This window comes from Vulpes lagopus, chromosome 2 (genome assembly GCF_018345385.1).
Source record: "Vulpes lagopus strain Blue_001 chromosome 2, ASM1834538v1, whole genome shotgun sequence".
In the NCBI taxonomy this organism is placed as follows: domain Eukaryota; kingdom Metazoa; phylum Chordata; class Mammalia; order Carnivora; family Canidae; genus Vulpes; species Vulpes lagopus.
The window spans coordinates 171812283-171830436 of record NC_054825.1 but is presented as its reverse complement, the minus strand read 5'-3'; the positions used below and the strand labels follow the sequence as shown (position 1 = coordinate 171830436).

The window sequence follows — 18154 nt, the reverse complement described above, 5'->3', positions numbered from 1 at the left end:
GCGCTAAACCACTGAGCCACCCATGGATCCCTGAACAATTATTTTAAACAACTCTTAATTTTTTATTTTATTTTTTTAGATTTTATTTATTCATGAGAGAAAGAGAGAGAGAGAGACTGGCAGAGACAAAAGCAGAGGGAGAAGCAGGCTCCTCGCAGGGAGCCTGATGTGGAACACAACCCAGATCCTGGGATCACGCCCTGAGCCAAAGGCAGACGTTCAACCCCTGAGCCACCCAGGCGTCCCTATTGTGAACAGTTTTATGAACAAATCAGATGACTCAGATGAAATGGACAAGTTCCTAGAAACACACAAACTACAATAACCTATTCAAGAGGAGTATGTAACAGTCTTTCTGTGACAATTAAGGAGGTTGAATCAGAAAGCAAGTAAGTTCTGGGATGCCTGGTGGCTCAGCGGTTGAGCACCTGTTTTTGGCTCAGGACATGATCCCGCGGTACTAGGATCGAGTCCTCCATCCGGCTCCCTGCATGGAGTCTGCTTCTCCCTCTGCCTACATCTAAGCCTCTCTCTGTCTCTCATGAAGAAATAAATAAAATCTTTTTCTTTAAAGAAATTAAATAAGATGATTCCTGCAAATACTGAGTGAATGAAGTCCTACATAAAAGACTACATTTTGTATAATTCCACTTACATGATATTCTAGAACTTGCAATACTAATATATGGTTTTAGAAGTCGAGATACTGATTTCCTCTGTAGGTGGTGAGTAGAAGGGAGCATGCAGAGGTAGGAAGAGCTGGAAAGTTCTGTTTCTCCATCCAAGTGCTGGACACAGATGTGTTCACTTTGTAAAAATCTACCAACCTGCATATACTTATGATCTTTTCCATATAAACAATAATAAATGCCATATCCTGTTAAGCCTGATCCATGCCATGCATCTCAGCACTCATGCCCTGGCATCCTCGCTGGCTTCTGAAAGTGTCTCCCTACAATGTAACTTCTGATGCATCTACAGGTGGATTCTCTGACTGAACCCCTGTGTGCGCCCTCTGGTGTCTCTTGAGGGCTGAATGGTGTCTGAAGCCCCACACACCCCACACCTGTAGGGCTGCTCTCCTGTGTGGACCCTCTGGTGGATGCCCAGGTCCTTGCTCCAGCTGAATTGCTTCCCACAGGTCTCATACCGGAATGGTCTCCCTTCAGTGTGGACACATTGCTGCAGGTAGAGTTTGGCTCTCTGACTGAAACCTCAGACACATGTGTCACATACACATAGGCCTTGTCTCCTGCGTGGTCCTGCTGGTGTCGTGTCAGCACAGAGTGTGAAGTGAAGCTCCGGTCACATACCTTACAAGCATGGGGCTTCCTTCCCCTGTGGATCTGCAGAGCTGCCTGCAGTGGAAGTCCTTGCCACAATCACAGCACCTGAAGGGCTTCTCATCTGTGTGGACTTGCTGGTGGATGGCCAGGTTGGAGCTGTGGCTAAAGTCCTTGCCACATTCCTCACAGGTGTGAGGTTTTTTCCCTCTGTGGTCCTTCCTGCGCCTTCTCAGAGGAGATCCTAAGCTGAAGACTCTGGTTCATTCCATACATTGGTAGGGCTTTTCTCTGGGAAGGAGCATGGGAAGGTTAAAGTCGGCTGTCCTTACGCTGAAGGCTTTTCCACACCTGTCATTTGAAGAGGGCTTCTCTCCTGTATGGGTTTGCTGGTGAACTAGACGTTTCCTGAGCTGTCTGAAGTGTTGGCCACACTGCAGACAGCTATAGGGTTTTTCTCCTGAGGTATTTGCCAAGGGAGAATCCCATCATTCTCAGCCCTGACACCTGGGACAAAAAAAATGAGACGATGAAAGTGAGCAGGGGTTTTGTCCAAGGCTGCATGGTACACCTGGACACCCTCTCAGGCAGTACTTCACAAAGTAAGGCAAAGAAGCTTCACAAGGTAGGGAAGTGTTGGGGCACTGGTCTTCATCCTCTTGGCCTTAGGTTTTTCATTTTTGCTTCAGGGATAAAGAGAACATACTGAGGACCCTTTCCTTCGTGAGGAAATTAAATGTTACTAAGACACTTGATTAAAATCTACGAACTACAAATGTGTAAGTGTGGTTAAAGCATGATTTTTTAAAAAAGATTTTATTTACTTATTCATGAGACACAGAGAGAGAGAGAGAGAGAGAGAGAGGCAGAGACACAGGCAGAGGGAGAAGCAGGCTCCATGCAGGAAGCCCGATGTGGGACTGGATCTCGGGTCTCCAGGATCAGGCCCTGGGCTGAAGGTGGCGCTAAACCGCTGAGCCACCTGGACTACCTTAAGCATGATTATCAAAAGGCTAAAAACATAACTTTCACATAAATATGAAGTGAACAGGGGTACCTAGCTGGCTCAGTTAGGGGAGTATGTGACTCTTGATCTCAGGGTTGTGAGTTCAGGCATTGTGAGTTGGGTGTAGAGCTTACTTACACACACACACACACACACACACATACACATACACACTTATGTGGATACATGCACACATGCACCAAATATGGAGTGAACATCTGTCAAGGGTTGTTACAAATTACTGGTATTGCAGTCACCATCACTTGTATTTGGCAGAGCTCAAAGGCAGGCAGGAGAGTAGGAAAACTTTATCCCCCAAACTTTATGCACCCCAATGTTTATAGCAGCATTATCTACAATATCAGCGGGTCCTGAGGACACCGAAGATTTCAGGAATATGCTGATTGGAGATTATTGGCATAGAGAAGCTGGAAGTGAGCTAAAGAGAAGCAATGCATATTATATGACTGGTTTGGGGATTGAATTTGTCTTTCTATGGAAGCAGAGCCCCCCCCCCAAAAAAAAGGAAGCTGGCAGTCATTGTCCAAAGCTTAAATATTGTGGGCTGATTGCTGCCAAAGTTGTAGTTTGGTTACTACAGAGTTTGTAGGTCAGAATTCTGTTGGCAGGGGCACCTGGGTGGCCCAGTTGGTTAAATGTCTGCCTTCTGCTCAGGTCAGGATTCCAGCGTCCTGAAATGAAGCTTCGCCTTTGGGCTCCTGGCTCAACAGAGTCTGCTTCTTCCTCTCCCCCTCCCCCACTCATGCTTGCGTGTGCTCTCTCTCTTTGAAACAAATACAGAAATACATACACACATACATACAATCTTTAAAAGAATTCTATTGTCATATAGGATCTGTCATTGTCTATAGATCCAGTCTGTCAAGTTTAATGGTTTCAAACAACAGCAATCATTTATTATCTTTCATGGCTTCTCTGGGTCAGGAATTCTAGAATAATGTGGCTGAACAGTTTTGGCTCAAAATTTTCATGATAGCTGAACAGTGCAGCATTCCAGGAGCCACTGGGAGCTGGTGAGACATCTCTCTTATTTCATATAATCTCAGGGTTTCTCCATGTGGTGGTCTCTCTGTGCAGGCTAGTTTGGGCTTCTTAACAGCATGGTAGCCTAGACATCTTACATAGCAGTTCAAGGTTCTGAAGACAAGAATCCGAAGAAAGATCTGGATGGAAGCTATATCACTTTTTATGCCTACCTCAGAATCACATAACATCATTTCCGCTGTACTCACAATTTAAAAGGCCCAAGCAGATTCGGTGGAAAGGAGAAATTGTCTCCACTTCCTGATGGGGAAGTGTCAAGGTTCTGGAAGACCATGGGAGACCAAAAATATAGTTGCACACATTTTTGGAAAATACAATTTGCCATAAACTGCAAACAAATGGAAACAGAGGAAGAAGTCTTAATTTTCATTCAATCATGAAGACTGGACATTTATACTACTGAGCTGAAACCATTTGTAGTAGGTAGGAGTTATAAAAAAAAAATGATCATGATCTCTAAATAAATTTTCAACAGGGTCAGAGAAGATCTAGCTCCACTGAGCATATTTAAAGTAACAATGAGAGACAAAAATGAAGCTGTTTTCTGTTTACTCTCCTTGAATATTGCTTGATCAAGGTAATGATTACATAAAAATAGATCCACCGATAGACAAGAGATGGAAAAAGAAATAAACAGCCTATAAAACTATAATCAAAGTACTGCCACGTGTTTTTTTTTTTTTTCTCTCTCTCTCTCTTTTGCCTAAGCTTGCACCTTAGGGCTCTGAGCTGGGCGTGGAGCTTGCTTGTGATTTTCTTACCCTCTCTCTTTGCTCCTCCCCGCCCTACTCTCGCATGCCTGTGCTCTCTCTATAAAAGATAAAAGATAAATTAAAAATAATGCTGAGCAAGTGGTAAAGGGATATGTTTTGTTATGAATTCTGACAAAATTTACATTGAAGGCTAATATTACAAAGTGGTGAAGCAAGAATTTGAACCCAGGCAGATCGGATTCTGGTATCTATGCTATTTTTTATCCTCACAACTTTATTGAGATAGAATAGACATGCAACATTGTGTAAGCTTAAAGTACAAATTTTGAGGATTAGATACATGTATATACTGTGAAACAATTACCACAATAAGGTTATTTAATATGTTCATCACATAATTATCATGTGTGTGTGTGTGTGTGTGTGGTATGAACATTTAGATCTATTCTCTTTGCAACTGTCAAATCGATAACACAGAATTTTTAACTATAGTCACCATGCTGTACCTCAGAGCCCCAGAATTTATCCCTCTTATAAGCAGAAGTTTTTACCCTTTGACCAACATCTCCCTGATTCCCACACCCTTCCAGGGTCCATGTTCTTAATCTCTAGAATACCTTGCCTATGAGTCAATTAAGAAAAATTTCCAGGCAGCCCGGGTGGCTCAGCGGTTTAGCGTCACCTTCAGCTCAGGGTGTGATCCTGGAGACCTGGGATCAAGTCCCATGTCTGGCTCCCTGTATGGAGCCTGCTTCTCTACCTGTGTCGGTGCCTTTCTCTCTGTGTCGGTGCCTTTCTGTGTCTCTCATGAATAAATAAATAAAACCTAAAAAAGAAAGCTTTCCTATTTCAAATATGATAACCTGGAATGGGTAGGCCTTGGGTTTCTTTTAACTCAAAGGAGGATTTTTTTTTTTTTTTTTAATAAAAAGCAGAGGGAGAGTCCTAGAAATTTACCCCAGATGGTTGCAGTTCATATTCTCCCAACAGTTCTGAGGATGCCTTGGGACCGCTTCTATTCCCCTGGCTTTTTCTACTGGGGAGTAGCATGGAGCAGCAGGGGTTCCATGCTGCCAACCGAGGGCCCACGCCTGGCAGGTATTTTTATGTGCTGCCTGCTGGATTCACCAGCCTTCCTGGAGGGGATTTGTGGCTGTTGTGGCTGTTTGTCAGGACCGACTTTGGGCCTGACTTTAAGCCATGGTGCTAAGCCCTGGGGCAGCCAAGACTGTATGTCTCTTGAGGCCAACGTAGCAGAATCCTATGGCCCCCTGGAGGCTGGGATTGATGCCTAAAACTCCCTGGACTGGAATTAAAAGGACTATAAGTCCTTTTTTTAAGTACACTTAAAAGTGTACTTAAGTACACTATATGAGTACACTTTATGAGTATCTCATTCTGTAGTTTCCCAGGAGTTCCACAGTTCATTTTTGGGTCTTTCATCCTTCATGCCAAGGGTTTCTTATCTCATCACCTCCCTCAAGAAGAACTTAAAATGACTTCACAATAATAGAAGCACCATCTCTCAAAACATAATTTTGTTCGTTTCCATAACTTTTTTCAACATCTAAGTGTTCAAACGTCTGACACTAATCAGGATTCCTCTAGAGAATTTTGGAATCACTACGTCCAGGCACTTTTCAAGCCTATCTGAGTAGACGTCATACAGACAACGCCCACCCAGCCCAGTCGGAGCACTGCGCGTGCGCTCAGGCTGACCACCGGTTGGGCAAATCACTGGGTCCATTGTGAAGCCTGCTCTGAAGCTGCCACATACTGAGGCCTGCAAGGAGATCCTGACCGGACCATCCAGAGAGGAGGCTGTGCACATGGCAACTATCCTGACAGTCTTCATATCTCTGGTGATGGCTGTGCTTGTCTGGGAGCAGGAGCCCAGCCACCTCACCCCAGGCACCCTGGTGGGGATGGAAAGGCTGAGGTCAGAGCTGCCCTGCCAAGGTTGAAAGCTAAGTGTAAAAGGTATTTGTACAAGAACATGAACAGAGAGAGACTATCTTCCCTTTAATGGATTATAACCCTTGGGTTTTTTTTTTAAGATTTTATTATTTTTTTATTATTTATTCATGAGAGACACACAGAGAGAGGCAGAGACACAGGCAGAGGGAGAAGCAGGCTCCATGAAGCCTAATGTGGGACTCCATCCCTGGACTCCAGGATCACGCCCTGGGCCGAAGGCAGGTGCCAAACCACTGAGCCACCCAGGGATCCCCTAATCTTTGGTTTCGTTTGATTTTGCTTTGCTTTGTTTTGTTTGCATAAGGATGCCACCTTAGGCCTACATATTTGAAGACAGCATTACTTTGCCTCTAATACCAGCAGTTATTTTAAAAAAGATTTTATTTATTTGAGAGAGAGAGAAAAAGCACAAGCAGGGAGAGAGGCAGAGGGAGAGGGACAAGCAGGCTCTCTGCTGAGCAAGGGATGCTGAGATCATGACTTGAGCTGAAGGCAGTCACTTAACTGACTGAGCCACCCAGGTGCCCCCAATACCAGCAGTTTATGATCACAGGGCTGTAATCAGTGTAATACATGACAAAAATTTTTTAAAATAAGACTTTTAGATTTGTCTGGGTTGCATTCAATTAGGAGATTAAAAGGAGCTCCAAAGAGCCATACAAAGCAAGCTATTTTATAGTCAAAAGCAAGCAGGAACAAGGACATTGTACTCGGTGGGAAAAAAAAAATCAGATTAGTTATTGCAATGCAAGGTTATTTTCCTTTAGGGGATAGCAGGAGTGCATTAACATTACCTAATTAATGCTGATCAGGCAATTCCTGAATGGCTGGTTTAAGAATCCATTTCTAGCAGAGCTACACACCTATCAGAATGGCTAAAATGTGACAACAGCAAATGGTGGTGAGGATGTGGAGAACTAGATCACTCACACATTGCAGTGAATATAATACACTAATACAGCACATCCACTCTTAAAAAATAATTTGGCAGTTTCTTATAAAACTCACAATGTACTTACAGTATAATTCAGCAGTGGAACTCTTATGCATTTATCCCAGATAATTAAAAACTATGTTCACGCAAATCTGTACACAAATGTTCATACTAGCTTTATTATAGCCAAAATTTGGAAATAATTCAAATATCCTTAAGTGGAGGAATAGCTTTTTTAAAAATTGTGGCACACTAAAAAAACAGGGGTGCCTGGGTGGCTGAGTCAGTTAAGCAGCTGACTTCTACTCGGGTTGTGATCCTGGGGTCCTGAAATCAAGCACTGCATCAGGCTCCCTGCTCAGTGGGGAGCCTGCTTCTCCCCAGCTTGTGCTCTCTCTCTCAAATAAATAAATAAAATCTTTCTTAAAGATAAAAAACAAAAACAAAGAAATTGTGGTATATTCACATCATGTAATACTACTCAACAATAAAAAGGAACAAACCATTGGTACTTGTAACAACTTGGATGGATTTTAAGGCAATTAAGCTGAGAAAAAAGAAAAAAAGCCACTCAAAATAGGTTAAATGTTCTATGACTCCATTTATATAGTATTCTTGAAATTTAAAAAAATTATTGAACTGGTAAAAATATTTTTTAAATTTTTTTTTAAATTTTTTATTTATTTATGATAGTCACAGAGAGAGAGAGAGAGAGAGGCAGAGACACAGGCGGAGGGAGAAGCAGGCTCCATGCACCAGGAGCCTGATGTGGGATTCGATCCCGGGTCTCCAGGATCGCGCCCTGGGCCAAAGGCAGGCGCCAAACCGCTGCGCCACCCAGGGATCCCTGAACTGGTAAAAATATTAATAATTGCTAGGGCTTAAGGATGTGGGGAGGGGTGGGCATAGCTATAAGGTAGTAGCATAAGGTAGCCTTGTGGTGATTAAACGGTTTTGTGTATTGTGGTGGTGGTGGCTACATGAAACTTACACAAATGATTAAAATTATATAGAACTGTTACACACAGAAATAAGTGCTTATAAAACTGGTAAAATATAAAAAAAACTGGTAAAATCTTTTTTTAATATTGTACTATAGTTATGAAAAATATTAGCATTGAGGGTAACTGAGTGCCACAAACATGGCATCTCCATTTTAGATCTTGTCACAGTTCTTTCGGCAACATTTGTAGTTTTCCATATAAAGGAAACTTATTACACTATTCCTAAGTATTTTATATTCTTTGATATTATTATAAATTGTATTTTTGTTTCATTTCATTGCTCATATAAAGTGTTGCTTTATTTATGGTCAATTGATTTTCGATAAAAGTGCCAAAGCACCTCAGCGGAGATGAAAATCTTTTTTTTTTTTTTTAAGATTTTATTATTTATTAAGCATCTGCCTTTAGCAAAGGTCATGATCCTAGGGTCCTGTAATCAAGTTCCACATAGGGCTCCCTGCTTAGTGAGGAGTTTGCTTCTCCCTCTTCCTCTGCCTGCCACTCCCCCTGCTTGTGCTCTCTATCAAATAAATTAATTAAATCTTTAAAAAGATTTTATTGAGAGAGAGCACATGAACAAGGCAGGTGGGTAAAGGGAGGGGGGAGACACTGACTTCCCACCGAGCAGGGAGCTCCACGCAGGACTCAATCCCAGGATCCTGGGATCCTTATCTGAGCCAAAGGCTTAACTGTTTGAGCCACCCAGGCACCCTTAAAGTTCTGGAACAACTGCGTGTCTATGTGAGGAAAAAAGAAGTGAACTTTAATCTGTACTTTATCCCATACACAAATACTAATTCTAGGTGAAGCATAATACCTAAAAATTAAAAGCTAAGACTATCAAGCATCTGGAAGAAAACAGGACTTTCTAGCTAATCTTTAATCATTGAGCTGCATTTAGTTCTATATTAAAGAACATAATCCGTATGGTTAGTCTCTTGATAGTTGTTGAATCTTGTTTACAACCCAACATGTGGTCTATCATAGTGTTTCCTATATAATTGAAAAGCAAGCATGTTCTGTGGTAGAGAGTGTATAGAGATTATCATTAAATAAATATCAATTAGGTAAAGTTCGTTGATAGTATTGTTTAAATCTGTTGCATTGGGACACCTGGGTGGCTCAGAGATTGAGTGTCTCCCCACAGGGAGCCTGCTTCTTCCTCTGTCTCTCATGAATAAATAAATAAAATCTTTAAAAATAAATAAATAAATAAATCTTTTGCATTCAGGGCTTTTCCAGATTTTAATCCATCCAGAAAGGCCTAAGTATCATTGTAGCTCTCATTTCTCTTTACCTCCACAGTCTCTTCAATCTGTCCTCCTTCATCTCTGTCCCCATAAAATGCACTGAATTTAGCTATGGAGAGTCACACAGCAATCTGTTCACCTAAAAGAGGGCTTATTTATATCAGAAATTCAGTTCAATGCTATCTCCACCACTCTCGGCCCCATATAAAAGCATGATTTTTATCTTGTCAAGATTGTTGTTGCTGTCATGGAAGTGAAGGCTTTTCATATTCTTCTACACTCTAATTGCAATGAAAATTGAAATCCTGTGTTTAATAAGCTCCTTCTCACTTCCCACTACATCCTCATACTAATATGCATGGCAGTAATTGTATTCATTGGGTGTATTTTGAAGATTTGTCAAGCGAGAAGTAGACAGGGTATAAATGGATGAATGCAGTGGTTTTGTAGCAGGTACATCTAGAAGGTATGGTGCTTGATAGTATATTTTCCCTTATAGTGCTTAAGTTATTTTAACTCTAGAAATTCCATGTCAATTACCTCATGTTGTACTCCAAGAATTCCTTGCTGTCCCAGTCCATTTGGGTCCTGACTTTCCAATACTAAGGGATACTATATTAACTAAATTAATCTGATTTTCAAGTTTCAGAAAGCAAACAGCAAGTTTGGATAAGAGCTTGTCAGAAACATTTTTTTCCTAAATTCAAATTGTGACATATTTATTTTTTCAATAGATTACTAGCTTTTAAAAAAATTATTTTATTTATTTATTCATGAGATACAGAGAGAGAGAGAAGCAGACACACAGGCAGAGGGAGAAGCAGGCTCCACGCAGGGAGCTCAACGCGGGACTCAATCCCGGGACTCTAGGACCAGGCGACAGGCCAAAGGCAGGCGCCAAACCGCTTAGCCACCCAGGGATCCCCAGATTACTAGATTTTTTAAAAATGATTTTATTTATTTATGAGAGACACACAGAAAGAAGCAGAGAGAGAAGCAAAGAGAGAAGCAGGCCCCCTGCAGGAGCCTGATGCAGGACTCAATCTCCTGACCGGGATCATGCCTTGAGTGGAAGGCAGACGCTAAGCCACTAAGCCATCCAGGCGTCCCTCAATAGATTACTAGATTTGATTTGTGCATTTATAACATTGCATATTTTCATAACCAATTCTGGGCATATTATCCTTTTGTGTTTCTTTAGCAAGTTTTGACATTAGGATTATAAATTTATAGAAATAGATAACTCAGTCTGTGTCCTCAAAGAGTTCCTAAAACATTTCATAGATTTCATCCATTTTATATATATATATATTTTTTGGTATCTTCCTTAGTATAGCTGTGTGACATTTAAAGTAATTTTGGTCTAATTTTAAAATGTTCGTTTTGGAGGGGAATCTATTAAGTCAATTCTGATGTCAATTCAGTTTCTTTATAAAAATCACATGCTTTGTCGAGATTATCAGATATGGTATAAAAATATCTATAGTACTTTTACATTTTTAAATTAAGATAAAATCCATATGCTATTATATATTCATTCATTTTTTTTAAAGATTTTATTTATTAATGAGAGACACAGAGAGGGAGAGAGGCAGAAACACAGGCAGAGGGAGAAGCAGGCTCCATGCAGGGAGCCTGACGTGGGACTCGATCCGGGGTCTCCAGGATCAGGCCCTGGGCTGAAGGCAGCGCTAAACCGCAAAGCCACCTGGGCTGCCCTTCATTCTTTTAAAGTACATTGTTCAGTGGCTTTTAGTATATTCGCAAAGTTGTGGAACCTACACCACAAATCTCAGAACACTGTCATTACCTGAAAAAATAAACGCCTTTTAAAATTAAATATGTAGTCAGGGCGCCTGGGTGGCTCAGCAGTTGAGTGATTGCCTTTGACTCAGGGAGCGATGCTGGAGTCCTAGGATCGAGTTCCACATCGGGCTTCCTGCATGGAGCCTGCTTCTCCCTCTGCCTGTGTCTCTGTCTCTGTCTCTCATGAATAAATAAATATGAATAAAAAAATAAAATATTTTAAAAATAATAAAATTAAATTAAATATGTAGTCATTTCAATTTCACAGTGCTGTTTATCTATCATACATACTTCCCTACATAATGGCTAAAGTTTGTCTATTTTTTTTCTGTCAATCAGATTTTCTATGTTTGTACTTTTCTCATCTGTTTCTGCATAATAATGTCTTTCTCTACTCATATTTTAGACTTATTTTTGCTTATTTAAATTCCTTGAGTTCTATACTGAGTTTATTAATGATCTCTCTAGTATTTTAATATATACATGCATATTGGTTTCTAAAACTTCCAATACAACCAACACAACCAACTTCCAGTACAATTTGCAGATCTTTCAATTTTGTTCACTTCCATTCACATTTAAATAATATATATATGGGACGCCTGGGTGGCTCAGTAGTGAAGCATCTGCCTTTGGCTCAGGGAGTGATCCTGGTGTCTTGGGATTGAGTCCCCTATCGGGCTCCCTGCCTCTGCCTATGTCTCTGCCTCTTTCTGTGTTTCTCTAATAATAAATCGTAAAAAAAAATAAATATATATAAATATGTATATATATATTTACACACACACACACAACACACACACTAAAGGTCTTAGTTCCCTAACCCATGTTATCCAAGGGAGCCCTTATTATAATTCATATATTAGGATGCTTTGGGTGCTCAGTGGTTGACATCTACGTTGGCTCAGGGATGATCCCCGGGTCCTGGGAATCAAGTCTCACATCAGGCTTCCGAAGTTGTGAGCTCTGAGTAAAAGCTTTGCCACATTCCTTACATTCATAGGGTTTCTCTTCATTGTTAATTATCTGATGCAAAGTAAAGAATGTCTGTTGAATAAATTGTGCATTCTGACTAAAGACCTTTCCACATTTCTTACATTCATAGGGTTTCTCTTCATTGTTAATTATCTGATGCAAAGTAAAGAATGTCTGTTGAATAAATTGTGCATTCTGACTAAAGACCTTTCCACATTTCTTACATTCATAGGGTTTCTCTTCATTGTTAATTATCTGATGCAAAGTAAAGAATGTCTGTTGAATAAATTGTGCATTCTGACTAAAGACCTTTCCACATTTCTTACATTCATAGGGTTTCTCTTCATTGTTAATTATCTGATGCAAAGTAAAGAATGTCTGTTGAATAAATTGTGCATTCTGACTAAAGACCTTTCCACATTTCTTACATTCATAGGGTTTCTCTTCATTGTTAATTATCTGATGCAAAGTAAAGAATGTCTGTTGAATAAATTGTGCATTCTGACTAAAGACCTTTCCACATTTCTTACATTCATAGGGTTTCTTACCAGTATGAATTCTCTGATGTTGACGAAGTTGTGAGCTCTGAGTAAAAGCTTTGCCACATTCCTTACATTCAAAGGGTTTCTCACCAGCATGGATTCTCTGATGTTGACGAAGTTGTGAGCTCTGAGTAAAAGCTTTGCCACATTCTTACATTCATAGGGTTTCTCTTCATTGTTAATTATCTGATGCAAAGTAAAGAATGTCTGTTGAATAAATTGTGCATTCTGACTAAAGACCTTTCCACATTTCTTACATTCATAGGGTTTCTTACCAGTATGAATTCTCTGATGTTGACGAAGTTGTGAGCTCTGAGTAAAAGCTTTGCCACATTCCTTACATTCATAGGGTTTCTTACCAGTATGAATTCTCTGATGTTGACGAAGTTGTGAGCTCTGAGTAAAAGCTTTGCCACATTCCTTACATTCATAGGGTTTCTCACCTGTATGAATTCTCTGATGTTGACGAAGTTGTGAGCTCTGAGTAAAAGCTTTGCCACATTCCTTACATTCATAGGGTTTCTCTTCATTGTTAATTATCTGATGCAAAGTAAAGAATGTCTGTTGAATAAATTGTGCATTCTGACTAAAGACCTTTCCACATTTCTTACATTCATAGGGTTTCTCTTCATTGTTAATTATCTGATGCAAAGTAAAGAATGTCTGTTGAATAAATTGTGCATTCTGACTAAAGACCTTTCCACATTTCTTACATTCATAGGGTTTCTCTTCATTGTTAATTATCTGATGCAAAGTAAAGAATGTCTGTTGAATAAATTGTGCATTCTGACTAAAGACCTTTCCACATTTCTTACATTCATAGGGTTTCTTACCAGTATGAATTCTCTGATGTTGACGAAGTTGTGAGCTCTGAGTAAAAGCTTTGCCACATTCCTTACATTCATAGGGTTTCTCTTCATTGTTAATTATCTGATGCAAAGTAAAGAATGTCTGTTGAATAAATTGTGCATTCTGACTAAAGACCTTTCCACATTTCTTACATTCATAGGGTTTCTCTTCATTGTTAATTATCTGATGCAAAGTAAAGAATGTCTGTTGAATAAATTGTGCATTCTGACTAAAGACCTTTCCACATTTCTTACATTCATAGGGTTTCTCACCTGTATGAATTCTCTGATGTTGACGAAGTTGTGAGCTCTGAGTAAAAGCTTTGCCACATTCCTTACATTCATAGGGTTTCTCTTCATTGTTAATTATCTGATGCAAAGTAAAGAATGTCTGTTGAATAAATTGTGCATTCTGACTAAAGACCTTTCCACATTTCTTACATTCATAGGGTTTCTCACCTGTATGAATTCTCTGATGTTGACGAAGTTGTGAGCTCTGAGTAAAAGCTTTGCCACATTCCTTACATTCATAGGGTTTCTTACCAGTATGAATTCTCTGATGTTGACGAAGTTGTGAGCTCTGAGTAAAAGCTTTGCCACATTCCTTACATTCATAGGGTTTCTCTTCATTGTTAATTATCTGATGCAAAGTAAAGAATGTCTGTTGAATAAATTGTGCATTCTGACTAAAGACCTTTCCACATTTCTTACATTCATAGGGTTTCTCTTCATTGTTAATTATCTGATGCAAAGTAAAGAATGTCTGTTGAATAAATTGTGCATTCTGACTAAAGACCTTTCCACATTTCTTACATTCATAGGGTTTCTTACCAGTATGAATTCTCTGATGTTGACGAAGTTGTGAGCTCTGAGTAAAAGCTTTGCCACATTCCTTACATTCATAGGGTTTCTCACCTGTATGAATTCTCTGATGTTGACGAAGTTGTGAGCTCTGAGTAAAAGCTTTCCACATTCCTTACATTCATAGGGTTTCTCTTCATTGTTAATTATCTGATGCAAAGTAAAGAATGTCTGTTGAATAAATTGTGCATTCTGACTAAAGACCTTTCCACATTTCTTACATTCATAGGGTTTCTCTTCATTGTTAATTATCTGATGCAAAGTAAAGAATGTCTGTTGAATAAATTGTGCATTCTGACTAAAGACCTTTCCACATTTCTTACATTCATAGGGTTTCTCTTCATTGTTAATTATCTGATGCAAAGTAAAGAATGTCTGTTGAATAAATTGTGCATTCTGACTAAAGACCTTTCCACATTTCTTACATTCATAGGGTTTCTCTTCATTGTTAATTATCTGATGCAAAGTAAAGAATGTCTGTTGAATAAATTGTGCATTCTGACTAAAGACCTTTCCACATTTCTTACATTCATAGGGTTTCTCTTCATTGTTAATTATCTGATGCAAAGTAAAGAATGTCTGTTGAATAAATTGTGCATTCTGACTAAAGACCTTTCCACATTTCTTACATTCATAGGGTTTCTCACCTGTATGAATTCTCTGATGTTGACGAAGTTGTGAGCTCTGAGTAAAAGCTTTGCCACATTCCTTACATTCATAGGGTTTCTCTTCATTGTTAATTATCTGATGCAAAGTAAAGAATGTCTGTTGAATAAATTGTGCATTCTGACTAAAGACCTTTCCACATTTCTTACATTCATAGGGTTTCTCTTCATTGTTAATTATCTGATGCAAAGTAAAGAATGTCTGTTGAATAAATTGTGCATTCTGACTAAAGACCTTTCCACATTTCTTACATTCATAGGGTTTCTTACCAGTATGAATTCTCTGATGTTGACGAAGTTGTGAGCTCTGAGTAAAAGCTTTGCCACATTCCTTACATTCATAGGGTTTCTCTTCATTGTTAATTATCTGATGCAAAGTAAAGAATGTCTGTTGAATAAATTGTGCATTCTGACTAAAGACCTTTCCACATTTCTTACATTCATAGGGTTTCTCTTCATTGTTAATTATCTGATGCAAAGTAAAGAATGTCTGTTGAATAAATTGTGCATTCTGACTAAAGACCTTTCCACATTTCTTACATTCATAGGGTTTCTCTTCATTGTTAATTATCTGATGCAAAGTAAAGAATGTCTGTTGAATAAATTGTGCATTCTGACTAAAGACCTTTCCACATTTCTTACATTCATAGGGTTTCTCTTCATTGTTAATTATCTGATGCAAAGTAAAGAATGTCTGTTGAATAAATTGTGCATTCTGACTAAAGACCTTTCCACATTTCTTACATTCATAGGGTTTCTCTTCATTGTTAATTATCTGATGCAAAGTAAAGAATGTCTGTTGAATAAATTGTGCATTCTGACTAAAGACCTTTCCACATTTCTTACATTCATAGGGTTTCTTACCAGTATGAATTCTCTGATGTTGACGAAGTTGTGAGCTCTGAGTAAAAGCTTTGCCACATTCCTTACATTCATAGGGTTTCTCTTCATTGTTAATTATCTGATGCAAAGTAAAGAATGTCTGTTGAATAAATTGTGCATTCTGACTAAAGACCTTTCCACATTTCTTACATTCATAGGGTTTCTCTTCATTGTTAATTATCTGATGCAAAGTAAAGAATGTCTGTTGAATAAATTGTGCATTCTGACTAAAGACCTTTCCACATTTCTTACATTCATAGGGTTTCTCTTCATTGTTAATTATCTGATGCAAAGTAAAGAATGTCTGTTGAATAAATTGTGCATTCTGACTAAAGACCTTTCCACATTTCTTACATTCATAGGGTTTCTCTTCATTGTTAATTATCTGATGCAAAGTAAAGAATGTCTGTTGAATAAATTGTGCATTCTGACTAAAGACCTTTCCACATTTCTTACATTCATAGGGTTTCTTACCAGTATGAATTCTCTGATGTTGACGAAGTTGTGAGCTCTGAGTAAAAGCTTTGCCACATTCCTTACATTCATAGGGTTTCTTACCAGTATGAATTCTCTGATGTTGACGAAGTTGTGAGCTCTGAGTAAAAGCTTTCCACATTCCTTACAGTTATACGGTTTCTCACCAGTATGAATTCTCAGATGTCGTGTAAGGTTTGAGCATTTATTAAAGGCCTTTCCACATTCATTACATTCATATGGTTTTTCATCTGTATGAATTCTCTGATGTTGAAAAAAGTTGTGAGTTCTGGGTAATGGCCTTCCCACATTCAAGACATTCAAAGGGTTTCTCACCAGCATGGATTCTCTGATGTTGACGAAGTTGTGAGCTCTGAGTAAAAGCTTTCCACATTCCTTACAATCATAGGGCTTCTCCCCAGTGTGAATTCTTTGATGATTAGTAAGTGCTGAGCCACTACTAAAAGCTTTGCCACATTCCTTACATTCATAGGGTTTCTCACCTGTATGAATTCTCTGATGTTGACGAAGTTGTGAGCTCTGAGTAAAAGCTTTGCCACATTCCTTACATTCATAGGGTTTCTCACCTGTATGAATTCTCACATGTTGAAAAAGTTGTGAGCTCTTAGTAAAGGCTTTTCCACATACTTTACATTCATAAGGTTTTTCACCAGTGTGAATTCTCTGATGGTCAATAAGATTTGAGCAATAACTAAAGCTTTCCACATTCCTTACATTCATAGGGTTTCTTACCAGTATGAATTCTCTGATGTTGAGAAAGGTAGAACTTACAACTGAAGGCTTTGCCACATTCCTTACATTCAAAGGGTTTTTCACCAGTGTGAATTTTCAGATGTCGAGTAACATGGGAGCCACAACTAAAGAATTTCCCACACTCCTTACATTCATAAGATTTTTCACCAATATGAATTCTCTGATGTTGAATAAATTGTGCATTCTGACTAAAGACCTTTCCACATTTCTTACATTCATAGGGTTTCTCTTCATTGTTAATTATCTGATGCAAAGTAAAGAATGTCTGTTGAATAAATTGTGGGCATGTATTCATGAGAGAATATTTCTTGGTTGAAATGCCCACTTTGATATCCCAGTTGTTTTTCAAAGTGGTTTCTATATTCCAAAATGTCTCTAAACTGGAGTACTCAAGGCCATGCTTTGTAAGTCCCATTATCTCCCTCTGGCATCCTGGGTCTCCCAGAGCCTGCTGCGCTAAACCGCAAGCCCCTGGGCAGCCCTTCATTCTTTTAAAGTACATTGTTCAGTGGCTTTAGTATATTCGCAAAGTTGTGGAAACCTACACCACAAATCTCAGAACACAGTCATTACCTGAAAAATTAACAGCCTTTTAACATTAATATGTAGTCAGGGCGCCTGGGTGGCTCAGCAAGTTGAGTGATTGCCTTTGACTCAGGGAGCGATGCTGGAGTCCTAGGATCGAGTTCCACATCGGGCTTCTGCATGGAGCCTGCTTCTCCCTCTGCCTGTGTCTCTGTCTCTGTCTCTCATGAATAAATAAATATGAATAAAAAAATAAAATATTTTAAAAATAATAAAATTAAATTAAATATGTAGTCATTTCAATTTCACAGTGCTATTTATCTATCATACATACTTCCCTACATAATGGCTAAAGTTTGTCTATTTTTTTTCTGTCAATCAGATTTTCTATGTTTGTACTTTTCTCATCTGTTTCTGCATAATAATGTCTTTCTCTACTCATATTTTAGACTTATTTTTGCTTATTTAAATTCCTTGAGTTCTATACTGAGTTTATTAATGATCTCTCTAGTATTTTAATATATACATGCATATTGGTTTCTAAAACTTCCAATACAACCAACACAACCA

General features: G+C 38.9%; 1 protein-coding gene and 1 pseudogene across 1 annotated transcript; both read right to left on the bottom strand.

Annotated features, from left to right (window-relative positions):
• Positions 1-5634: 5634 nt before the first annotated feature.
• On the bottom strand, positions 5635-15287 carry LOC121479208 (zinc finger protein 420-like; the record flags this gene model as incomplete). Its single annotated transcript, XM_041734676.1, has 7 exons — positions 5635-6018; positions 9280-9341; positions 12520-12693; positions 12789-13116; positions 13339-13449; positions 13642-14355; positions 14775-15287. Coding segments are annotated over 7 exons (2286 nt in total), but the record flags the coding sequence as incomplete, so codon positions are not given.
• A 994-nt stretch (positions 15288-16281) lies between these two features.
• On the bottom strand, positions 16282-17327 carry LOC121479192 (annotated as a pseudogene).
• Positions 17328-18154: the final 827 nt, after the last annotated feature.